This window comes from Taudactylus pleione, unplaced genomic scaffold, assembly GCF_031769625.1.
Source record: "Taudactylus pleione unplaced genomic scaffold, aTauple2 ptg000041l, whole genome shotgun sequence".
NCBI lineage: Eukaryota > Metazoa > Chordata > Amphibia > Anura > Myobatrachidae > Taudactylus > Taudactylus pleione.
The window spans coordinates 12,765,386-12,791,069 of NW_028284443.1; the positions used below are offsets into that span (position 1 = coordinate 12,765,386).

General features: G+C 44.2%; 2 protein-coding genes across 4 annotated transcripts in view; one reads left to right on the top strand and one right to left on the bottom strand.

Moving 5' to 3' along the window:
* ASB15 (ankyrin repeat and SOCS box containing 15) overlaps positions 1-2,965 on the bottom strand; it is a 64,479-nt gene extending 61,514 nt beyond the window's left edge. For 2 of the 3 annotated variants that reach the window (XM_088456022.1, XM_088456048.1), the window contains exons 1-2: positions 2,899-2,930; positions 2,675-2,818 (exon numbers count right to left, since the gene is read on the bottom strand). The gene's annotated coding sequence lies outside the window, so the exon portion shown is untranslated. Of the gene's footprint in view, positions 1-2,674; positions 2,819-2,898 lie in introns of all 3 variants that reach the window. The other variant, XM_088456030.1, reaches the window with a different exon arrangement.
* A 2,919-nt stretch (positions 2,966-5,884) lies between these two features.
* On the top strand, positions 5,885-25,684 carry NDUFA5 (NADH:ubiquinone oxidoreductase subunit A5). Its single transcript, XM_088456059.1, has 5 exons — positions 5,885-6,012; positions 10,335-10,379; positions 16,337-16,453; positions 20,728-20,793; positions 25,488-25,684. The coding sequence occupies exons 1-5, from the start codon at positions 5,992-5,994 to the stop codon at positions 25,587-25,589; spliced, it is 351 nt and encodes a 116-aa protein (XP_088312185.1). The 5' UTR covers positions 5,885-5,991; the 3' UTR covers positions 25,590-25,684.

The window sequence follows — 25,684 nt, forward strand, 5'->3', positions numbered from 1 at the left end:
ATACAGATCTTTGTTAATGCAGCTCATCATCCGTGCACACGTCACCATAATGGCTCATGGCACATAGCTTCCCAGTCATGTCTCCCAACCTTTTTGTCCTCAACAGACAGCAACACACCCACTGTTGAATTACTTGTGTCTCATCGATGTAGGCATGGCCATTCAAAAGGGTTCACTACTGAATGTCTACATTGATGGCATGAAACCATTGACAGAAAACCATTGATTGGTTTGAACCATTCATGGGCATCAGATGCCAAGCATCTGTACTGTGGGACATGGTGGGCCAATCAGGGAAAGGGTGAGGCTACGTGATGCAATGGGGAGGCAGAGCTAATTGGCAGGCCAATCAGATAAGGGGGGCTATAGAAATATGGGAAGAAATGCATTACTATACATTTGTGTATGGGTGGCTTGCTATCAAATTGGTGAGAGGTAAACAGTGTTACTAATAGCTCTCTAATGTCATGACCACACTCACAACATGCACACACCCCTGATTGTGGCCCATTTGGACCAAAAAAAGCTGTGCACCCCTGGTCTAGATGTTACTAGAAAGCACTCTATATTGTATAGGTCATAAAGATGCTCTCTTATATAGAGCATTGCAAGGTGTGTGGGGAACCCTGGGAAGAGAGGGTTTCCCGCTACAACAATCGGCATGTTCTCCAAGGGAGAGGAGCCCTGTGTTGTGCCAGTGTAATGGCGTGGAAACACCAGGAACGGCATATCAAGTCACACTCATTACTAACTAACATCTGCTTGTATTTGCCCCCAGGCCAATTGGTGCCATAATACTCCACATACAGTATCTATGGGTTTTCGAGGAAATCTATGAACACTTGTGCAAATCAAAGCACACTATGTGATCTTAGCTGATTCTACGCAGTGACACAGCTGTTCTGCTCTTCCTAAATGGCATGTGCACACTGCATGCAGACATAACATATATATTATACTAAGCAGAGTCCCCTCAACTATGTATAGCAGGGGTTCCCAACCACGGTCCTCAAGGCACACTAACAGTCCAGGTTTTAGGGATAGCCATACTTGAGCACAAGTGACTTAATTAGTGCCTCAGTTATTTTGATTAAACCATCTGTGCACAATCATGGATATCACTAAAACCAGGACTGTTAGTGTGCCTTGAGGACCGAGGTTGGGAATCACTGATGTATAGGCTGTGCAAAAAGTGCTACGATCATCTACTAGCCCATCAAATACACATACTACAGATGTCAGATGCAGGACAACAGAGAGGCAGGCTGCATTTAACTTACTTCTACATAGAAAGTAGGAATTGCAATTGACGGCTAGAAACCATCGATGGTTTTACCATCAGTGTCAGAGGGGCAGATGGTTTCCCACCATCGATGGTAGCCATTGGCCCAATGTTTTTTTTTCCAAGCCTGCACTGCAGTGCAGAGCTACTAGGCTGTCAGGTGTGGTTCAAAAGGTCTACAGGAAAAAGGTAGACACCACAAGTTAGACAGGCAATAGGTCGACAGGGACACAAGGTCGACATGGTCAAAAGGTCGACACATAAATGGTCAACACATATTTTTTCTAGCCCTAATCTCCACCCTAACCCTCCCCTTGGTGTCTATCCCTGACCACCGGGGTAGGTGCCTAACCCTAACCGTCCCTTCTAGTGCCTAACCCTCCCTCCTCGTGCCTAACCCTAACCAACTGAGTAAGTGCCTAACCCTCCGGTAAGTGCCTAACCCTAAAAACAAACAAACATGTTGCAACCATTATTGTGTCGACCTTTTGACCATGTCGACCTATTGCCTGTCTAACTTGTGGTGTCTACCTAAACATTGTCTACCTTTTTATTGTAGATCTAAATACTGGATACCTAGGCAGCTCAATTCAACTGCAGAACACATCAGTGGCAGTAACTGACTTGTGCCGGGATGGCGGGCATGGCTGGCCCACTTCATTGACTTGACACCCAACTTGCTCAGATAGAGGAGCAGAGTGAGCCTGAAGCCCTGCCCTTCCTCTAGCTGCAGTGCACTGCTGACCTGACAGGCTCAGCTGTCAGTCTACAGCCCCACCCACTCTATCTTCTTCATATACAGGCAGTCTGTCACTGTCTGAGCTCAGCAGCCGATGCCTGTTTCAGGCGTGAAGTCTCTTCTTCACATGCACGGACCTTCCATGGCAGGAACCATCAATTGTAACCCATTGCATGTGTGATACCCCCATAGTTATGGGGTTACCCCTTTAATTAGTTAGGAGATATAGATACCTTTTTTATAAGATCAAATAGCACCATTGGTCCCATAGGATAATACAGTGAACTTTTGCTGACCTTTCGCCGTCGGACCTTACTGAGCATGTGCAAACAGAGAGGTAGAAAGTGCCCCTTGGTCAGCAACCCATTTTTGGAGGGAAAATCCTGCCCCATTGATAGGCAGCTCTAGTGTCTAGGCAGAGATCCCTGTAGGCGGCCTGTTGCTGGGTTCCCCCTGTCCACTCATAGATGCCAGACTGACAGGGAGAATATGGGAAAGCTTATAAAATACCATCCCCAGGGCTGTCAGAGCTGAGTCTGGGAGGAATTTCTGAAAAAAGGATTGTCTGTGAGGTGTTTCTGTGGAGTGCCCTTGGATCTGTAAAAATAAGGGAGAGTATTCCCCTATGTTACCCTGGATTACAAATACTGCACCTGGTATGCTGTCTGTAATGAGTTGCTGTGGAGTGCCCCTGGATCTGTACAAATAGGGGTGCAGAAACCCCTCTTGTTTACCCTGGATTACATATACTGCACCTGGTGCTGTCTGTAAGGAGTTTCAGTGGAGTGCCCTTGGAGCTGTAAACATAAGGATGTTATAACTTTTATGTTTGCCCTGGATTACAATTACCAGACTTCACATTAGTCCGGAAGGCTACCTGTTCAATCTGCCAGGAGAGGTGCTCTGATGCTGGATGTGAGTCCCAGGAGGAAGCTTGCCTGGGGATTTGCATAGAGCACCCTGCTTTGGAAGAAGCCCCCTCTGAATAAAGGACTGCCTTCCTAAGTGCCTGTTATCAGGAGGCGCCACATGTGGAAGTCTGCACATGCTGGGAGAGAAGAGGAGCTGCCTGTGAAGGATGTCTCATCGCTCCATCATCGCAAATGAAGCCCCCGCTGAGGAAAAGGTCCCGCCAGTGACGAAAACCCTGCTGGCACCCGCACGGGCAGAAGAAAAGACAGCCCCAGAGGAAGAGTGCTTCAGGACCCCTCCTGCTGCTGTGTTTGTTTGCTGGACAGAGCCCCTGTGGAAAGGGATTTTGCACCTGTTGCCCCTTGTAAAATACCTGCCGGAGGTAGGCAGCTGGAAGCTCCGGTGCGGTGCCTAGCATCCCGGAGTTTCCCTGAACATCGTGGGAGGCTGAACAGCCACTGCCAGGGGTGAGTTCATACCAGAACCTCCCTATATCCTGCCCCTCCACAGCTGAGTCTATTGCATTATCCTTTACCTTGTGGCTAACCATGATTAGGCTGGGAGACTAGGTTTTGTGTAAAAGCTGGGACCGGGGGTTAGTTTCGCACACAACTGGGTGTAGAAAGGGGTCATAGTGTCTTAAATTAGGTAAAGTGTGTAATGTTGAAATAGGGGGAAAGTAAAAGATAGGTCACCCCCTCTTTTCCCCAAGAATTGTATTGGTGGTCATTTTCTTTCCTGTGAACCTCTGGCTCATGTCCAGGAGGGGACGTGATCTATGGGTGTTGGCTCATGTCCGATGCCACTGTGGGTGATGTATAAAGGATTTTATGTCTAGCTTTAAACTAAATGTAATGCCATGTGATATGTATTTGGCTCTGTTTAGTGTTTGACTCGTGTGTTAGCTGAAGTGGTTGATAGTGGCCCTCCGTGGCCCTTGATCTGTTATAGCACTCTGTAAAGCTGTTCACTGCTCGCTGTGTTATTATTGTCAATGCTGACTAATATTTTGCTTGCATGAAATGTTTGAATATTTACTGGTACTGGTGTTAATGCAAATTGTCTCTTATACACTGTTTGGCCCGGTATCCATTTCAAGGTGCATTCATGCTGATGTAATATATATTATTTTTGGTGTCATCTCATTAGCAAAACGTGTATGTTTACTGTGAATCTGTTACCTTGTCAATTTCTGTGGTGTAAAGTACATTACTTGTTTTATTTAGCCCTGTGTAACCCCGGCTGGCAATTCTGGTGGTAATTTGCGGCATAGGCATTTAGGGAAACTGTGTTACATTATTGCTGCCGGTGAACTACTGCTATCAGCATAGCTTCAGTGTTGTCCTCATTTTTCTCAAGGCCCAAAAACTGTTACATTATTGCTGCCGGTGAACTACTGCTATCAGCATAGCCTCAGTGTTGTCCTTATTTTTCTCAAGGCCCAAAAACTGTTACATTATTGCTGCCGGTGAACTACTGCTATCAGCATAGCCTCAGTGTTGTCCTTATTTTTCTCAAGGCTCAGAGACTGTGTTACATTATTGCTGCCGGTGAACTAATGCTATCAGCATAGCCTCAGTGTTGTCCTTATTTTTCTCAAGGCTCAGAGACTGTGTTACATTATTGCTGCCGGTGAACTACTGCTACAAGCATAGCCTCAGTGTGATCCCTATTTCCTTGAGGCTCAAGGACTGTGTTACCTTATTGCAAGTTGCCGGTGAACTACTGCTACTAGCATAGCCTCAGTGTATCCCTATTTTCTCAAGGCTCAAGGAGTGTGTTAAATTATTGCAAGTTGCCGGTGAACTACTGCTACCAGCATAGCCTCAGTGTGATCCCTATTTTCTCAAGGCTCAAGGACTGTTACATTATTGCAAGTTGCCGGTGAACTACTGCTACCAGCATAGCCTCAGTGTAGTCCTTATTTTCTCAAGGCTCAAAGAATGTGTTAAATTATTGCAAAGTTGCCGGTGAATTACTGCTATCTGCATAAACTGTTAGCCGTTTTCAGCTGGAGATCTACAAGTTCAAGCTTGTCCTGCATGTGTTTTCCCACGTTTCTTTAGCAAAAGTTGAAGCATTAGCACGGGCTGTATATCAAAGCTATAGCCTGCAGGTGCATTACTGACCCGAACTCGACCTGCAGGTTTCAAGTACTGTTCTTTCTTTTGCTTGGAGTTAAAGTCTGCAGATACTGTGGTTCTTGTTGTTTACACTCGCTTGCCAGCTGGGGTCACCGGTAGAAGACAGGGGGGTAATAAGCAAAGATCTTGATATTAAAAAGTGTAATTTATTTATTTTAATCTGTGAATGGTAAACATTTCCTGTGTCAAGTGTTAATCTTTGATTGGACCGGTTACAATAAAATTGTGTTGTACCTTCCATTCGGTCTGGTCACTGTGTCTGCAAAAACAAAAGGGAACATTAGCAAACTTGCCTCTCTGTCACGGTGTGTCCTATATAAGCTACGAAGAACTCGGCCACCTAAGCATTTCTAAACACACCTGAACCCGGTGCTAGTGGTGCACCAGTCTGTACATCACACATAGATTCAGACCATCAACGGTTCCTTCCCCATTTTTTTCCCCATTAATGGCAACCATCAATGGGGAGCACACCGATGGCTACCTCTAATAAAAAGTGAGTGCCAGGTAACATACTACAGAGAGGCAGATAGCGGAGATGTATCAAACCTTGGAGAGAGATAAAGGACCAACCAATCAGCTCCTGTCACCTTACAGGCTGTGTTTGTAAAATGAGTTAGGAGCTGATTGTTTTGTACGTTATCTCTCTCAACATTATTATCTCTCCCCTCCCTCCGTGATATAACAGTATGGAGAGGGGGAGGTGGAGGAATTGCAGAAGGTATATGCAGAAACGGTTAAGCTAATTTGAGCAGTGAAAGGTAACATTTGCGTCGCTGCGTGACGTTGCAAGCAGTGACAGCACGCGCGTATAATCACACTAGGTTAGCCCAAGTGACTCGGCGATTGATTGCTAGAGGCTGCGGCAGCCTGAACTGTGGATCTTGCTACCCAAAGTGCATTGCGAGACAACTATGGCCGGCTTGCTGAAAAAGGTGAGACGGCGGAGGTCACAGGACGGGATCTGGCTGCCGCTGTGTGTCTGCAGGGAGAGGCGGTGTGCACATACAGTAGTGATAAGTCCCCGCATGCACCGCGCTTCTATCATTATTAATCGGAAGATTTATTTTTCTTTTAAACTGTTTTTTTATTGAAAGGTGCGCGTGCCCCCTGTCCCGGTAACGGCGCTGTGTGGTCCTCCTGCTGCAGCTGCTCAGAGCGGAGACCGCATCCTTATCGTACACACACATATATAATCCAAGATTGCAGGTGCACACTTTTGACACTACTAAACTGTGTTAGGAGACAAAGTGAACGGAGAAAAGGTACCAGTCAATCAGCTCCTAACTGCCATATCACAGGCTGTGTTTAAAAAATTACAGTTAGGAGCTGATTGGCTGGTACCTTATCACCGTTCACTTTATCTCCTAACACTGCTTAGTCAATAGACCTCTTAGGCATTAATATATTAACTGTTGAACTGTGCAACAATATAGGTTTTATAAAGTGATGCGTGAGGTTCTTAGTGCACATTTTGATCAAATTGCCTGATAAAAATGATGTCATGTGTGCATGTCATATAACTTGCACACCGCACACCCTGGCTCCCACTGCGTGTGACATGCGTGCTAGGTGTGACATTCATGTATCGCAACTGCAATGACAGGACAGACCACTAGTCATGGGCAAAGCTATACACTGAACTGAGCAAGCCTCATGACTCTACTCAGTGGAGTAGCTCAGCACACGGCTCTTTGGATTCTTCAGACTGCACACTGCAGTGTAGAGACTGCTGGGCCTGGCAGTACCAGGACTTTGGGAGGGACTGACTCTGACCTCTGGGAGTGGCTCGGCTCTCGAGTCTCAGTCTGCAGCAGCATCTTTCACTGATCCCTCCCAGAGGGGTGTAATCCGGAGCACTGCTGCACAATCACAGTGTGACTGTGCACAGTGAGTGCACGTTCCTGGGGGAGACTGACTGACTGACTGATCGAGAGACTAGAGAGGCGGCTGTCTCACCACACCTGACGGTGAGTGACTCAAATCATTCAAACATCTAAATGAGTTGAGTCATTGTGTTAAGACATTCACTCACTAGCCATCTCTACAGACAACCACCTGGAGAAGAGGCATGGGATTTAGTATAACGGGACGGTGCAGCTGAGGTCTGACAAGTAAATTCAGGATAGAAGCAGCTCGGGAATGGGGTATGTATGACAGGATGGGGCTGGGTGAATTATATGTGTGACGTGCATATTAGGCTGAAGTGACATACATATATGCATGCATTTACATACTTGCATACACACCTATATATTCAGTTAGTCTGATGCAGAGTTTACAATATGCCTATTTGCAGACAGTAGGCTAAATGTAATAGGTTGCGATCTTCCGATGCTGTGGGGATTTATGAGTATCTGGTTTAGCCTTCAAAATGATTGTCACTTTAAAAATACAGAGAGACTCTCCTAAATCCCCACAGGATCGGTCTGAAACGCGTTAAGCCTGGCTGCTTGCTGTACTTGTCATCCGTGGACATTGCTGCTTGTTATCATTTGGGAGACAGTCCGGACCTGCTTCCCATACTTCTGACCCTTATCATCATCTGGGTATTTGATGCGGTGCTGCTTTGCCACAGAGATCCATTACATGCTGCTATTAAGTTTTTTTTCTTGTAAGTGTACTACATTATTAAATTCGGTCTATTACTGAAAGGTTGTGCACTATCTTCTGTTTCTGTTCTTGTGCCCCCCCCCCCCCCCGATCTATTTGCTGATGCATATATGGGAGACACACCTGTTGTTTCAGGCTAACACAGATTATTATTTGAATGAATACCGAAATAGGATATCCTGGTTTAAAGAAGAAAAAACCCAGGACCTCATGTAATGTGAACATACATGAACTTCTTGTTTGGTGTTTCTTTTTTTACAGTGGATTGAATTATTCATCTGGCCAATTTGCATGTGTAAATAGGAAGCGCAGCATGTTTGCACATTTTTTTTGTATTATTAGGGGTTGTGGATGTACACCCCTGTTGTGCATTTGTCTAGCGGCATATTCTATTTTTAACAGCGCACTTATTTAAGCACTTTATTTTTTCTATGCTCTCATTATGTTTTGTGGGTTTTATTTAGATGCTTCAGTTTCCTTTATACCCCAGAAAACCTACTGGTAGGTTTTCTGGCTTCTGACAATGTTAACCCTAGCATGTGTGTTTTTATGAAACTCCACTGGGAGTCAGAACTGATGCCAGTGATTAAATATTCCCTGTATTTTAGCCATGTCTGGTAGAAATGTGATGAGATTTGCGGTACATGGTTGGACAAATGGGATCTCTACCCCCTGACATTTTATGAAATATCTAACAGGAGGGAGAGAAATAACTTTTAACACATTTAGTGGGTGGAGAAAGTAAACAAATGTTTTATTTTATACCTGGTACACACTAGGTGATATTTTGGCTGTTCAGTCGGCCTGTCGATACACAATGAGTACGTCTGCGGGTGTGTACCCCCGATATGTCTGAAAACGTAGTTCAGACTTACCAGGTCAGCTGTGCAGCACAGCCAATGGCCAGTTTATCTGCAGATATATTGGCCCATCTGGGTTTTGCTGGGTACACAATGACAGATACATTGGCCGATCAATTGATCAGTCAATATATCTGCTGTACGTCGGCTAGTGTGTACCCGTGATATGTTGGTGAACGTCCCCGACCCGGCCGCAGAAACCCGAGGACACAAGCAGATAATGGCCATTCAGTGTGTATGAACGACCATCATCTGCAGATATATCTGTCAGGTGTGTACCCACCTTTTGTGTACAGGAGGTCCGCCAACTGCCCATACACTTGCTGCAGGGACCCGGCAGTGATTGACATCTCAACTGGGTGGGCAATTTCAAGTGTCCGCCCAGTTGTGATGTCAGTGCAGACATATCGGAAGAACGATTGGTAAGTGTGTAATACACTTACCAATCGTTAGATACAGTAGGTCCGCGGGTCAGCTGAAAGTGTGTACCCAGCTAGTTTAAAAGGCAATAATTTAATTGTAACTATCTTGGTGTGATTTGCTACTTTTAGTTTACAGGGATGGTTTCTCTGTAGGTAGCCGTAATGGAAAACCTAAAGTTAGCAGCTGTCTTCTACTTTTTTATGAATGTTCTGTTGCATTACTGATCATATGTGGTATAAGAGTTTGTCTAGGTAGGCACCAGATGTTAGACGGATAAAATGTCGACATGGTCGAAACAAAAAATGGTAGACACATTTTTTTTATTTTTATTTTTTCTAGCTCTAATCTTCACCCTAACCCTTCACTTGGTGCCTAACCCTAATTCTCCTTCCACTTACTGATGCCAGCACCCCCACTGCTGCAAATGTCGCTCACTGAACACATCATCCAGTGTGTATGCGCCTTTAGTCTACAGATTCCAATGGCCCTAGTGAAGTATATATCAGATATGTAAAATACCTCTTTTTTTTTTTTTTTACCCATAAAACAAAAAGTCCATGATTTTAAGTTAACAGAGATGTTCTTTTAAGCAAGGGAATATACAGGTTGAGTCTCCCATATCCAAAATGCTTGGGACCGGGGGTATTTTGGATATTGGAATATTCTGTCATTTGGAATATTTGTATACCATAATGAGATCTTGGGAATGGGACACAAATGCATTTATGTTTCATATACGCCTTATACACACAGCCTGAAGGTTATTTTATACAATATTTTTAATAATTTTGTGCTTTAAACAAAGTTTGTGTACATTGTGCCATCAAAAAAACAAAGGTTTTACTATCTGTCATGGTCAAAAAATTCCATATTTCGGAATATTTGGATATGGGAGACTCAACCTGAACTGAACAATTTAGTCTCCAGAAAGACAATAAACAATATATTTAGGTTAATATTTTGTTTAAAATATATTTTGAAAACCTGTCATATAATGTTTGTATTTACTGTGAGGGCATCGGGTATAGTATACATACAACAGCAATAAGTGCCGTTTGCTTCAGCTGTATATATGCAGTGTTTGTATATGTGTGTGTATATAATTTAGGCACTTTCTGCTCTATCTATAATTTGTTTAGCTCTTGGAATCAATAACTGTTTCCTACCTGTATAAAATTGCATTAAATGAAGATTTGGTTGCTTAAATAGTAAGGTTTTGGATAAACCTCAATGTTGCCTGTAAACGTGTTCATTTTGACAATAGCCTTATGCTTCAAATCCCAGCTACACAATATGTTAGTGTGATGGTTTGATAGTCATTTGTGCAACTTAAATAGAGTTTTTGTTTTCCTCTCTTTCAGACCACTGGATTGGTTGGATTGGCTGTAGCTCAAAATCCACATGAGGTATGTTCAAAATATTCATTTTTAGATACAACTTCACAGTGCATATTACATTAGTATTTTTTTGTTATATTTGTTGCATATTCTAGAAAAACTTTCTACTTCAGGGTCCATAGGGTATCCACAGGATACCTTGGGGTATAGGTGTGACGTCAGTCGCAGGGCACCAAAGAGTTAAGCTGTCAGCCTCCCAGGATGCACTAGGTCCCCCTCCTATACCCCGCCCCCGGGCCAAGGCACCTCAGTTTAGTTTGGTGCCCGGCCGGAGTCGGGTGCACCTGTTGGAGTGGGGGCTAGAAGAGCCCCTGAAGCTTTTTCTTCATGCAGCTGTGGCTGCACATCTGGATGAACAGCATGGACAGTCAGTCCTGACGTCCATGCTGTCTTCCCTACACCCCGCCGGTACCAGAACGCCGGTACTGATCCGGGGATGCTGGTGGGCGTCTGGGGTCACAGCTAGCGGTGACCCCAGATGCTCCGGACCATGGCCGGATTCAAGGGGGACAGAGGTAAGCAGCGGGGTCCCGCGGTGGGTCCCCGCTGATCACATGGTCCTAAGTCCCCAGGCAGGGGGCTCCCTGGGGACTGGCTGCAGCGTGGAGCCAGGCGACCAACCTGCGCTTCCACTACCCCCTGGGACAGCGGACTGCAGCAGAGCGGTAGCGCTGCGGCGTCCCAGGGGTTAAATGCATGCCAGGGGAGCGCGCCTTCCCTGTCTCACAGCCGGCGCCTCCCCCGCTGCACACAGCCCTCTCTGCACTGTGCTGACTGGTCCTGTGTCAGCGCTCCTCCCCCAGGCCAGCTTCTCTCTGCTCCTCGGCGGCCATCTTCTCTGCAACGCATGGTGAACGCTGCTGGAAGTCTGGAAGGAAGCATCGTGGTCTGTGTCCCCCCGCATACCTCTCCTCCGCTGTGGCTCAGGTCTGTGTATGCAGCGCTGTGTCCTACCAGGCCCTGTGTCTGTGTAGTTGAGTGATCAGCGCTGTTAGTGCAGGAATTGTTATTTCTCTGCATTGTATGTGACTGTGCTAGCGCTGCCTGTAACTTTTCTTCTCTAAACTGTCAGCTTTATTACTGTCCCTGTTCTTTCTGCTAAAGCCCTTGCGGTGCGGTGCTGCAGGGTGGTCTCTCGCCTATTTAATACTTAATTGGTGAGAGAGGTCACATACGTGGTGCCATAATGTCTGAAAGTGATTTTCCCCTCCGGCTACAGTGTACCACGTGCAAAGTACCGTTAGCGGAGGGGGAGGGTAGCGCGGAGGGCCTTTGCCGGCAGTGTTTGTCCATGGCGCGGCCTATTACGGTTACAGCACCGGTACAGGAGCCGCCCTGGGCTTGTTTCGCTCAGGCGTTAACAGCTTTAGTGGGCCAGTTAGCTCCGCAGCCCGCGTTTACTCCGATGGGTTTGTCCCAGCAGTCTGTGGTGTCGTCACCCATGCAGGGGTTCCCACGACAATTGGTGGTACCCCACAGTCTCCCTATTTCCCCGCTCCCGGGTTCTCAGGAGCCAGCGTGGGTTAACTCCCTGACGAGTTCTGTACAGCACTTGTCGGATGTGTTGCAAGGGGAGTCTGTGATGCGGCCTCATAAAAGGCCGGTGGCGTCTCTGTCCGCTCCTTATGAGGATGACAAAGGGACGTCTGATGATGGGGAGATTCTGGATCCTTACGATCAGGAACCTTTCCATACTAAGGACGCTGATGCTAAGTCCAAAGTATATATTCCTGGACTTATTCGGGCGGTCCGCACAGCCTTGGTGATTGAGGACGAAGTTCCCCCAGCGGCTAAATCTAAGTATGCCTTTTTCAAAGATGTGAAGGGCGATGCCACAGTCTTTCCTCTTTCGGGTCAGTTGGTGGACCATTTAGAGGAGGCGTGGAAACAACCTGGCAAAAGATACCAGCCGCAGAGACGCCTGGCGGTGGCTTATCCGTTCGCGGATAATTATTTTGCTAAGTGTGAATCCCCTCCACAGGTGGATTCTCACGTGACCCGTCTTGTCCGTAGTGCCACATTGCCGATGCCATCCATGTCCTCCCTTAAGGATGCTACGGACCGCAAGGTAGAAATCTGCCTGAAGTCCGCTTATTCCCTTGCAGGGGGGGCAGCACGGCCGGCTATGGCCATTTGCTGGGTTGCCAGAGCGATGGAGCGCTGGGCGGATTCATTAGAGGCTTCTTTTGAATCCGACTGTCCGGCCGAACAGGCGGAGTTGATTGGCAATCTCCGTGATTCGGCCACCTACATCAACGAGGCGGCTCTAGACATTAGTACTCTGGTGTCTAGAATTTCTTCAGCAGCGGTAGCTGCTCGTCGCACCTTGTGGCTGCGATCCTGGAAGGCGGACGCAGATCCAAGAAAGGTCTGGAAGCGTTGCCGTTTACCGGAGAAGTTCTCTTCGGTCCGGATCTGGATAAGATTGTGGCCACGCTGGCGGCAGCCAAATCTGCTTGTCTCCCGTCGGCCGCTGCTCCTTCTGGTTCTGGACCATCGTCCTTTCGGTCATCTAGGGCCCAGGGCAGGCCCAAACCACAGTCGTTTCCTCGACAGGCTGGCCCTAAGAAATCGGTCAAGCCCCGGAAACAGGCTTGGAGTACCAGACGTCCGGCCCCCAAGCCAGATGACAAGCCTGCGGCCTGACGGTCCGGGTCTCCCCTTGGGGGATCCCAGGGTGGGAGGCCGCCTGCTGCAGTTCTCCCGGTGTTGGTCGTTCACTACGACAGACACTTGGGTTCTGGAGGTGGTCTCTCACGGGTACGCCCTCTCCTTCCGGCACAGACCCCCGGCTCGATTCTTCACCACGGGTCTACCATCAGACCGGAACAAGGCTACGGAGCTGCGGAAGGTATTGCACACTATGCTCCAGGCTGGAGTTATAGTGCCTGTTCCATTCTCCCAGAGGGGCCAGGGTTTCTATTCAAATCTATTTTTGGTACAGAAACCCAATGGGTCATATCGTCCGATTCTCAACCTCAAAGCACTCAACAAGTCTTTGCGGGTCCCGAAGTTTCGGAAGGAGACCCTACGGTCCATCATTCTGGCGCTGGAACCTGGGGACTACATGGTGTCATTGGACATACAGGACGCTATGGCGGTCATGGCGGCTTCTCTGCGGCTGCAAGGAGTCCGCATGTTGCCGTACTTGGACGACCTGTTATTGGTGGCAGGATCTCCAGAGCTCCTGTTACACCACTTGGACCTGACCATTGCACTGCTGCAACGGCACGGCTGGCTAATCAACTGGCAGAAGTCCACTCTAATCCCGTCTCGGAGGATTCTGCATCTTGGAGCCTTATTGGACTCGGGACAGCAAAGGATCTTCGTGACGGAGGACAAGATCTCTGCTTTACAGTCAAGGGTGCGCAGTTGTCTGCACAGCCGCCGGGTGTCCTTACACTCGGCGATGAGGTTACTGGGCTCCATGGTGTCGGTGTTCGACATGGTGGAATACGCCCAGTTTCACTCCAGACCTCTGCAGCACCTGATCCTGTCCAAGTGGAACGGGCTGCCTCAGTCTCTGAAGTTCCAGACGATTGTGCTCACCCCGGAGGTTCGCCTGTCCCTTGCGTGGTGGTTAAAGACGACCCACCTCAACAAGGGACGTCCGTTCTGGGTTCCAAATTGGGTCCTGTTGACAACGGACGCCAGTCTTCGGGGCTGGGGAGCAGTTTCGGGTCCACACTTGTTCCAGGGCAGGTGGACACCGACAGAAGCGGAGCTTCCAATAAATATCTTGGAACTCCGTGCGGTCTTCAATGCTCTCCTGCAGGCACAGCGGTTTCTCCAGGGTCACCCGGTGCAGGTCCAGTCGGACAATGCTACCAACGTGGCCTACATAAACAGGCAAGGAGGAACTCGCAGTCGGGCGGCTCTCGCAGTCGGGCGGCTCTCGTAGAGGTCTCTCGGATCCTGGTTTGGGCGGAGCGCAATCTTCCGGCCATATCAGCGGTCTTCATCCTGGGAGTGCTAAATTGGGAGGCGGACTTTCTAAGTCGCCAGGACGTTCATCCAGGGGAATGGTCCCTGCACCCGGACGTTTTTCAACTACTGGTGGACAGGTGGGGTCTTCCAGAAATCGACCTCATGGCGTCCCGGCACAACAACAAGTTGCCGGTGTACGGGTCTCGCACAAGAGACGAAGGGGCGTCTCTGGTGGATGCTCTGTCCGTCCGGTGGACGTTCAGGTTCGCATACCTGTTCCCTCCGGTCTCCCTTCCACGGGTAATCCGGAAATTCAAACAGGAAGGAGGGACGCTCCTGTTGATAGCTCCCGCGTGGCCCAGACGGCACTGGTTCTCAGACCTTCAGGGTCTGTCCGTGGACAGTCCTCTGCGGTTGCCGCTACGACCGGACCTTCTGTCTCAGGGTCCTTGTCTTCACCCGGACCTGACTCGGCTGTCTTTGGCGGCGTGGCTGTTGAGACGGCCATGCTGAGGTCCAGGGGGTTTTCCAGCTCTGTAGTGCGTACCATGTTACGAGCTCGGAAACCGTCTTCCGCGAGGATATACCATCGCGTGTGGCATACGTTCTTCCAGTGGTGTCGACCGAGAGGTTATGCACCGCGGGAGTTTCGTCTGTCTCGGATTCTCGCCTTCCTGCAAGCGGGACTAGATCATGGGCTTCGCCTTGCTTCTTTGAAGGTACAGGTTTCGGCCCTATCTGTCTGGTTTCACCGTAGGATTGCTACAATCCCGGATGTGCGCACCTTTATGCAAGGTGTTCTCCGTATTCAGCCGCCCTTTGTTCCACCTGTGGCGCCTTGGGATTTGGCTGTGGTCCTGAGGGCTCTCCAAGGACCGCCGTTTGAACCACTGGGCTCAGTGGATATTAAATGGCTAACAGCTAAGACTGTTTTCCTTCTGGCCGTTGCTTCAGCCAGACGTGTTTCTGAGTTAGGGGCTCTTTCTTGTAGACCCCCTTTCTTGGTTTTTCATGGGAACAGGGCAGTGCTCCGCACTCGGCCCGAGTTTCTTCCCAAAGTTGTTTCCCAGTTTCATGTTAACGAGGAAATAGTTGTTCCGGCCTTTAACTCACCGGGTCTTTCCGTGGGTGAGGCCTCTTTGGATGTTGTGCGGGCCTTAAGGACTTATGTTGACCGCACTTCTTTGTTTAGGAAGTCGGACGCTTTGTTGTCCTCTATGGCTTCTGTAAAAAGGGTTGGCCTGCTTCAAAGCAAACTTTGGCAGCCTGGATCCGTATGGCTATTTCTGAAGCTTATCTTCATGAAGGCCTACCGGTCCCTCCTTCTCTGAAGGCTCATTCCACTAGGTCTGTGGGTCCTTCGTGGGCAGCTCGACGTGGTGCCTCGGCAGTTCAGATCTGCAAGGCTGCTACGTGGTCTTCTGTCCATACCTTCGTGAGGTATTACAGGTTTGACACCTTCGCCTCTCAGGATGCTTCCTTCGGGCGGCGGATTCTCCTTTCTGCACAGGAGCGTCCCCACCCTTAAAGGATACTGCTTTGGGACATCCCCAAGGTATCCTGTGGATACCCTATGGACCCTGAAGTAGAAAATATGAGATATGGTAAGAACTTACCCTTGTTATCTCTATTTCTACGAAGTCCATAGGGTTCCACAGGACTCCCGCCCTGTCGCACCTGTGCTGCAGATGGGCTTTGCTCTGGTCACCGGTTTTCCGTCTCCCTCTGGTGAGAATGTGATTCTTGTATGTGTCCAGATCTTTGTTCTCTCTCTTCCTTCTCCTCCTCCGGCCTATGGCTTGGTAACTAACTGAGGTGCCTTGGCCCGGGGGCGGGGTATAGGAGGGGGACCTAGTGCATCCTGGGAGGCTGAAAGCTTAACTCTTTGGTGCCCTGCGACTGACGTCACACCTATACCCCAAGGTATCCTGTGGAACCCTATGGACTTCGTAGAAATAGAGATAACAAGGGTAAGTTCTTACCATATCTCATATTTTTCAATTGTAAAATATTTTACTTGCCTCTCTTTGTTGCTTTAGCGTTTGAGGATATTATATACAAAGATTCTCACTACACTGCAGACTATTCCAAATGATGCAGCATACCGGAAATACACAGAGCAGATTGTGAATGAGCGATTAAGTGCTGTAAAGGCTGTAAGTAGTTTCATGGAACGTTTTCAAAAAATAACCATGAGCCATGATGATTGGCAGTTATTGTTTATTTTCCAATTTAAATTTGGTTACTAAATATATTTATTGTCCGATTTGGTACAATATTCTAATGGGTTTTTCTTACAACGGAAGATCTCTTCTATTGGTCCGACCACATACTTAATTTGTCCTCTTGCTTTGTTCAGTATTTTAAACATGCTTCCTGGTCAGTGACCTTATTATACCCTCCCTGCCCATCCAGAAATGTCTTTAGGTTAGTTGGCTTAGGGCTTAATAGTTCTCCCCTACAACAGCTTGCAGAATATTCCCTCTATTCTGTATTAGCTGGTTTATGTGCAGACACAAGATCTTGGCAGCTTGGGCTTATAATAGTGAAATAAAGTATGTCAAGGGTTATCTCTTCTCTTCCTTGTTATTTGTAGAAAGATGAGGCAATCTGTCAGTAGGAATTTTATATCCGACACCAAATTTATCTGTGAACATTGCACAGATTGTTTTAGCTTTAATTCTAACTACCGGTAACCTGTTTGCTCCAGTTATAACTAATCAGGTGGAATAAAAACTAAATTCTATTTCCAGCATCACTAAAGGTCAGTCTGATCTACAGGTGGTCCCTCCAACAAAATTAATAAATAAATACATTCATATTCCCTATAACCATGATGGTCACCCTGATATAACAGTCAAAAATATACACACTTCGCCCTTAGAGGGGTATTCAATATGAAACGTTAACTTCACTGTCGAAGTTAACGTTTCATATCAGAGTTTTTACCTGCGTTAAAGTATCGGGCTCGCTCCCGCTTATACCCATATTCAATATTAAATTAACGAAAACGGGAAACTCCGAAGTTGGATTTGTGTAAAGTTACGAATTTTTCCTTAAAAAAATTGTAAGACCCCCCCCTAAAGTTGTAAAAACATGGGGGATCACTATGGGTACCCCCGTTTTAGCCTTTAATTGAAAGTCGGGGATTTAAATAGCCGCAGCAGGTGTTTTTTTCCCGACATTGAAGAAGTGATGCAGAAGAGCACTTAGGTTATTTTTTTAAGTGGTCCCATCAAATTTGGGGTAAATGAAAATGGGTAATAGCATATTTTGATGTCCCTAAAGTAAGTTTTTAAAAATTCTACAATTGTGCACCTGCCGCTATAAATCTATTCTAGAAAACACCTGCCGCATACTTGCAGAATAGCCCTGAACCTATTTCCCTATTGTTATACAATTTTTTCCCAGTTTTTTTTTTTTTCACCCTAATTTTTAAATTAATTTTTTGGGGTGTCCCTATTTTTTTTTTAAAACTTTTTTTTGACACAGTTCTTTTTTAAATGTCATTCCCAGGGGTGCAGGCTATTTTTTTTAAGCCTAAACCCCAATTCTGCACTTTTTTTCGACACCTATTCAATGGTGAAAAGTTATCCCCGTTTTTTATCAAAGACTTTTCAAAACTGCGATAAGTCTTTGAAATTGAATACGGTGTAAAAGTCAAACCTGCGATAATGACGTAAAAAGTGCGATATTAACGCAAAAACGATGTTATCGCTCCCATATTGAATACCCCTGTTAGTCTCCATAATAATAAATAGCCCCAAAACAACCTCTTCATTCCCACATCAGCCACTCCCAAAATGCTTACATATGCTATTTGACTATACATGTAATTTGACCCACACTTTCTATAACTTGCACCCACATGCTCCTAATAATACCACAGTGACTTTCCATTTGCAACAAATGTCCTCCACTTACACTCCGAAGCTCATTTCCAACTTGCCCATATGTCACTCCACACTCCTATCCACTTGTCTTACACTCACCCTTATTGTGGAAGTACAATTATTGGCATATACTTAGCAATCATTAGGTTAGTAGTGAGTTAGTTAGAAATTAATATCACCCTACCTAAAAATTCCTGCGCTTATCTTGTCAGTGAAGTTCAGTCAGTCATGCATCACAGGTGCAGATATTTTCAGCAGGGGAAGAAGACCAACCTGGTTTTGCCTTTTTAAACTTTGCCACTTTAAATCTAGTGGCCAAATCGCCAACCTCTCATAGTTGCCTGCAATTTGCAGGCTATTACATTTACCCCATGTTGCAGGCCCTGATAATAAATGTGCTGTGTGACCTTGCTACATTGTGCAGAGGAGGTTTTATGAGGCGGAAGTTGTCTGCTGAAATAGTGTTTAGTCTTATTCTATCCATTATAGCACATAAAGCTGCACTAATGACTGCATCTCATGCAGTGAGGGCTGGGACCATAGGCTAAGCACAGCAGGCATTAAACAGAATAAATCATAATGAAGCTTGAAGGACCTTTGAGTTGCTCGCTTTCCATCAGTGTCCTATAAGGTTTTGTAAACTATAGTTGTCTGCATATAGCACTGTAAAAATATTTAAAAATATGCAGTAAACTGCAAAATAGGGGAAAACATTTTGGCACATAATTTATGGGGCACATTAATTATCTAATTTAATCTATAAAGTGCATCCAAAAGAAATCTCCATCTTCTAGATTTTTTATTTTTAGAAAATTCTTTCAGATACACCAGGTAACAAAATTATTTAATTTAACCAGTGCATAGCAAAATGGTAACATTTTTGGTCACAAAATTACCCTTAGTCATGAAGTGGCTAACCTTTTTACCAATGTTTAACAGATAAATACAGACTTATCATATGCGAAACTGTTTACAGTATGTAATTATTTTATTCAAATGAACATATCACATAATATTTTAGTTCCTTGTCTAAAATTGAACTGGCTTTAAACAAATATTTTAAAGTGAGGTAGAAGTGTAGAAAGTACGTATTATGACTGGCATGGAGGAAATTAAATTTACAAAAATGTGTCAAGGAAAAGATTTGTTGTCTTTATTTAAATCCAAACTCATCACATGAAAAGTACAGAACATTCTCAGCTAATCCACTGCTTATAGAAGTGGATTTACAACATGCCATGTTTACATACACTGAAGTTGTAAAAGTCATGGGATAGCAGTATGTAAAGGCAATGGTGGGTGATGTCTTGAAAATGCCCAGACCTGCTTCCGTTGTAATCTGACATCTTGCGAGTCAGTTAGAACACCGGCTAGGCTGCTCATGGCAAGGCGACATGAAGTATCGGAGTTCGAACGGGGTGCGGTAGTGGGTGCCTGACGGATGGGACATTCCATTTCCAAAGTTGTGTGGAAATTCAATATTCCTCAATCTACGGTGTCACGTGTACCAGGAATAGCTCATGGAAGGCATTACCACCCACTGTGGGCAGCGCAGTGGCCGAGCGCGAATGCTTAATGATCGTGACCAGCGGCGTCTGGCCAGAGGCATATCCAGCAGGTCAGTGCAGCATTCTTTAGCTTCCATGGGATATGGGAGCGGAAGACCCACCAGAGTGCCCCTGTTAACACTACGACACCAGACACAGTGCATCACCTGGGCTTGTGACGTCGCTAATTGGACCCTGGAGGACTGGCAACATGTGGTGTGGTCCGATGAGTCACGGTTCCAGTGACTCATCGGACCACGCCACTGTGCAGGCTGGTGGTGTCCCATAATGGTGTGGGGTGTGTTCACAAGACATGGTTTGGGTTTTCTGGTCCGCCTGAACACATCATTGACCAGTAACTGCTACGTTGCATTGCTGGATGACATTTGCAGTCCTTCATGGACGACCTGTACCCCCACAACGATGCAATATTCCAACAGGATAATGCACAGTGTCGTTAGTCCCAAGTTGCCCTTAATTGTTTTGAGGAGCATTCTAGATTTTTCCGAAGAATGGTGTGGTCACCACATTTGCCCAAAATGAACCCAATTAAGTATTTATGGGTTGTGGTGGTAAGGTCCATTCGCAGCCAAGATCCTGCACCTTCAAATATCGGGAAGCTGTTGGAATCTATCCAGATGGCATGGGTCAACATCTCTCCAGAGGTCTTCCGTCCACTTGTGGAATCAGTCAATTAAACAACCTAAAAATAAATGTAATTAAATCAATCTACTAATTAACCTGCAATATCACTTGGTGTCCACCGTATTCATGTGTATCTCCACACTCCTCATCTTGGATGAGAACAGAATTCACCTACCAACGTAATTCATTTGTTTAATACTGTTTCCAGTTTGTGTATTTTTCTCCAGGAATTGTTTGGGAATACATATTTATGCTTTAGTTGTTGTAGATTTCATTTTTTTTTTTTATTTAAATGTTGTACATTTTTATTTTGCATCTTGATATTTGTGTTTCTTCTCATACTAGGAACCCATTGTTGAGAATTTGGAGGAAAGGATTAAGTGTGGTCAAATAGAAGAAGTAATTTTACAGGTGAAAACCCTTTTTTTTTTTTTTTTTCCTTTTTCAATTATTTTGTAAATGCATAGTTAACATTGAAGAAAGTACTTAAATGGGCTCTGTTAGATATACCTTACTCATCAGTGAGTTACACCCCTATTTTACTGTAAAATAGCACCTATTCGTTGAAGGAATGTACTGAAGATGTTAATTGTGTCTCAAAGAAGCAGGCCGTTGTTGGCTGTGATGTGTCCCATAGCTGTTGGAGCTTGTGGTGGCCACAAATAGCTTGATATTTCTCATCACAAATGTGCTTGATTTAATATTTGAGGCCATGTTCTTAGATTTGTAGCAAACTTGTTTTGTTGAAAATCACATTTTCAAATGGGTACATTGCTAAGGGCCTATTGTGACCCATTGGGTGTAGACTAATAAATGTTCCCACTTAAATTCAGAAAATCTTCTCCCTGGGCACCTACCGTACTACAATGTATCATCTTGTCATCTTGGTCTCTTGCATCCTTGTACATCAAGTATTACACTCCACCCCTCCCATATGCTTGTATTGTTCCTTACAGCCCTTCTGTGCTATTACCATTCAGCATTAGGGACACTGGTACAAAGATGCCTTGATGTGTCCCCGATGACTTAAACATATCTTTACAAATATATGAAACACAGATCTCCTGGATTTCTATTATCATGTAGTATTCCAATCTTATTGCTGGTCTTTTGCACTGTGCTGGGGGAACATATTTCCTTTTTTTTTTCTAGCCCTTCTATGCTGCATATTTACTTGAGATGTAGCTCTTTATTTTAATAAAATCTTTTATTTCAAATAAAAAAATACATCTGAAAAAAACATTTTTTGGAACAAGTTAACAAATTGGTAAGCCCGGGTGCACCCAACTGTCAGTATCTCTGCACTTCAAGTTTAGCAAATAGCTCCTCCACCAACATGTAAATGGTCTTTTTCAAGGTGAGGAGGATCCTGAACAAGACCCAGTATTTAAATGGAGTATAACCAATCAGGAATTGTTCCTGAAAATTATTCCAAATTGGGTGATGAATAATTCACATATAATAAAACAAGTAACCAATAACAACTGGAATCCATATAACAATAATGTTATTGAATATAAACAATTCACATATCCATTTATAAAATGACAAAGCTCACAAAAACATTTCCCACATGATGACCTCGTCGCCTGTATCCCTCCCCTCAGTCCGTTTTGGCTGGAGCTAATGTCCATCAATTTAAGGAAAACCGGATCCTGAAGCATCATCAATATTTCAGAATGTGCTGCAATCCAGAAGTGACACCCATGCACTTCCGCTCTGCTTTTATCAACACTGTGTGCATGATCTTTATCTGATGCGATGTCCATGTTTCGGCGACCGGAATTGACACCAGTGAACTTACTTCAAATGTTTGTAAACGAAGGCCTCATATGGGGTGATACTTTATCTGATGTGATGACAATTAACATCACTTTTATATGAAGTCAGGTGCTTTCTTCTGAGAGATGGATTACCATGGAGATTGTTGGCAGTTTGTATATAATATTCAATTAACATCGCTGTGGGACTAACATAAATGATGTCAGATGCATATAAATAAATAACCAGTTCAATACATCCAGTACGTAAAAACATAAAATTAATCTCTTAAAAGTTGGAGCATAATAAAATACCATAAAAAACACTTTGAAGTCATTATTAAGACCAGTGAGTAAAATAGTCTTAAAACAATAAATCATCTTCATACTTTTTTGTTCTTAATACCAGAAATCGAACAATTATGTTCTTTCTTAAAATGCATAGACAAGGCATGTTTACTAGACCCTTTTTAATATTACGTAAATGCTCTCCTAACTGTATCTTCAGAGGGTATTTACGTACGGCTTATATAAAATGTTCCACATGACTCTTGAGGCACATATCCACTACATGATTAAAATTAATGATCACGACATCGTTATCATTCAATCGTTCTTTAATCGTGCAGTAATTATGCCAGCAACGACCAGCGATGGTCACTCCCGCCGGTCATTGTCGGCATCTGTCATCGCCTGAACATGCAGGCCAACCTGACGAGATCGTCAGGTTCTGCATGTTCGGGGATGAGGGAGGGTGCCTGCACATTATCCACTCAATAGTATGATTTACGATTATGTAATTGTACAGTCGTTCTACACTCGTGTAGTGGATATTCACCTTTACAACCACAAGCCTGAAAAAACAATTAGTATGATGAGAACTAAGCATTAATGTGCTATCTGGCGTCTGCTGGTTTGATAAGTGTTTTGTTTGCAACTTATTTTCTATATAGATAGTGATATCCAGGAAATTTAATTTCAGACTCCCCTACTTAAAAAAAAATGTAAGAATTATCTTTATTATTTAAAAATGTAAAAAAATTATTCTAAAATATCAGTCCCCTTTCCAAATTAAAAAAATACAGTTTCCAGGACACTAGATTCACCCCCAAAAGGATTATTATCCCATTACGTTCCCACTGGCCCATAAATATGTTTGCATAACTAGGGGTGTACCTAGTGCCGATGGCCATGTCCATCTTCTGGTAATAATAATAATCCTTAAATAAAAACTAGTTATTAAACAGGATAATCTTAATCCTCTTAAAAATTGTAAGAAAGGATCAATACCAGATTCTCATAAAAATGTGAAACAGCTTTGAGACTGTGCTCATGTTCCATAATCGTGTTTAATGAGCTGACGTCTGCGATCAACAATAGATCTACCTCTTCCACTGTAATGGACCTAAATGATTAAATAATATCCTTGGTGTCTTTGAAATGTGACTCATTGTTATTTACCAATGGTTGAAGATAAGTCTATAAACTGAGAAAAATGTGGGGTGCCGGAGGTCCTTTTATATACCTTTTTGGAAGGATATAAATAGCTAGTACTTTTGGATAGGGAGTGAAAAGAAACCTCATTTGTGTTTCCATTATTATCCCTTTCTTATTGTAATCCTCCACTATGATATTAAGTTTTTAACTATATTAGCTGTAGGATCTCCCCTCAATTTTGTATAAGCTGTTTATCTTTCTGCTGTTTTACAATTTCTTTTTCATAATCGCATAGAATCATTAAAAAAAAAAACCCTTGCCTTTATTGATGGGTTTAAATAATCAGATCGTTATTAAATTTCAGATCCCAAAATGCCTTTATCTTTAAAAGTTAAATCGCATTTCATTTCGGACTCAATTTTTTTTCAATATTTTTAAGAACTAAGGAATGAATTGTTCACTATAGTCATGAATAAGGGGGCTCAATTGTATACATTTTTTTTCTTTGTATATTCCCATATTTTACTCATTTATATTTCTATACTCCAAATCAGAAACAAAGAACCAATGTACTTCTGAAGTACAGAATGCTATTTTCCGGCTCATGTATATTTTTAAAACCTTTTCTAGTATTTAAAAAAAAAAAAAAAGTAAAAATAAAGGTTTCGTAAAAATAAAGACCAAGGTACAAACTTGGGGGTCAATATCAAAGTATAACACATAAGGCCTACAGTGTTTCTCAAAGATATGCAAACCAAAGAACATCAATAAACATGTACAGTACTTATGGATAAGGCAACTATTTCTGCTGGTTGGAGTATACTGGTATACCAGTATACTATATATCTTATACATTTTGGTATTCAAGGTATTTTCATGTGTCTCTGGAGCAAGGACAAATCCTCTATTGACATTTAGCCCTTTGGATTCTCTTTAGGCTACTGTACTAATGACAAATAAAATGATGTGGTTTTAGCAGAAGTTACAATCATTGTTGCCATTATTGCAGACATCCATTCAGTGGTTTTTAATATCTATGGCATCTCGTTTTGTTCAAATGGCCTTCAGTAGAATATAGGTCAGTGCATATGTAACTTTGGATTCTTCAGAAATATGAATAAAACTCCTATCTCCGCTTGAGATGATCCTACAAATGTGCCCACATACATCTATCCTCCGCACGCTACAAGTCGCGCCACACAACGCGGGAGCTCAGTGTGACTAGGTAGCGCAGAGCGTCTTTTTGTGCGGCTTTTTACCTTCAAATGCGTCTTATTCGCACAGCGATGTGAATAGATAGCACAAGCAAGCTTCTGCTGATTAAAATGATATGCAGCATGCCTATATTCTGTGTGCGACTGCAGGTGTATCTGCATGCTAAACACTACGGTACAGTGTTACACTGCTGACACTGTAACATAGCATTTTGCATACAGATATCACTCGCTCAGAGAACATAGGCATGCTGCATATCATTTTAATCAGCAGAAGCTGCTTGTGCTATTCATTGTGCGAATAAGATGCATTTGAAAGTAAAAAGATGCACCAAAAGACGCTCGACACTACTGATTCACGCCACAGCATGGCGCTACTAGAAGGGCTGTTTAATGCGCCAGGAGGCTAGATGTATGTGGACCCATCTGTACATGTTTCATGCTGGCACGGCTTGTGGCAGTATATTTCTGTAAGTGCTGTTGCTGTCAAAAAGGTGAGGTGTCCAAATCCCTGACACAGATCTTGCTGCAGTTAGTCAGAGCTCATATTCATGTACTGCTTCCAACATCCATGTGGTAATGTGCATTACCCAGATATTAGCTTAAGCAAATAAAGCCATTTGTCCTAACCTTTTTGTAAATAGATAATACAAATGTTTTAATGGTTATAATCTTCATTTTATAATTTTAACAGGCTGAAAGCGAATTAAATCTGGCAAGGAAAATGGTGGAGTGGAAGCCTTGGGAGCCGCTAATTGAAGAACCACCTGCTAATCAATGGAAGTGGCCAATCTAGACGTTGTTAGCTGTAAATATTTGTATAAAGTCAAAAGGACCTAATGTTAATTTGTTGTCTTCCCAATTTAAAATAATAAAAAAAAATTACTACTT

Bases quoted from the DNA above. Each gene is read 5' to 3' on its own strand.
- NDUFA5 (XM_088456059.1), top strand. From the start codon at position 5,992: ATGGCCGGCTTGCTGAAAAAG. The intron at 10,380-16,336 runs GTATGTTCAAAA...TTGTTGCTTTAG, and splicing joins TAGCTCAAAATCCACATGAG to CGTTTGAGGATATTATATAC. The intron at 20,794-25,487 runs GTGAAAACCCTT...TAATTTTAACAG, and splicing joins TAGAAGAAGTAATTTTACAG to GCTGAAAGCGAATTAAATCT.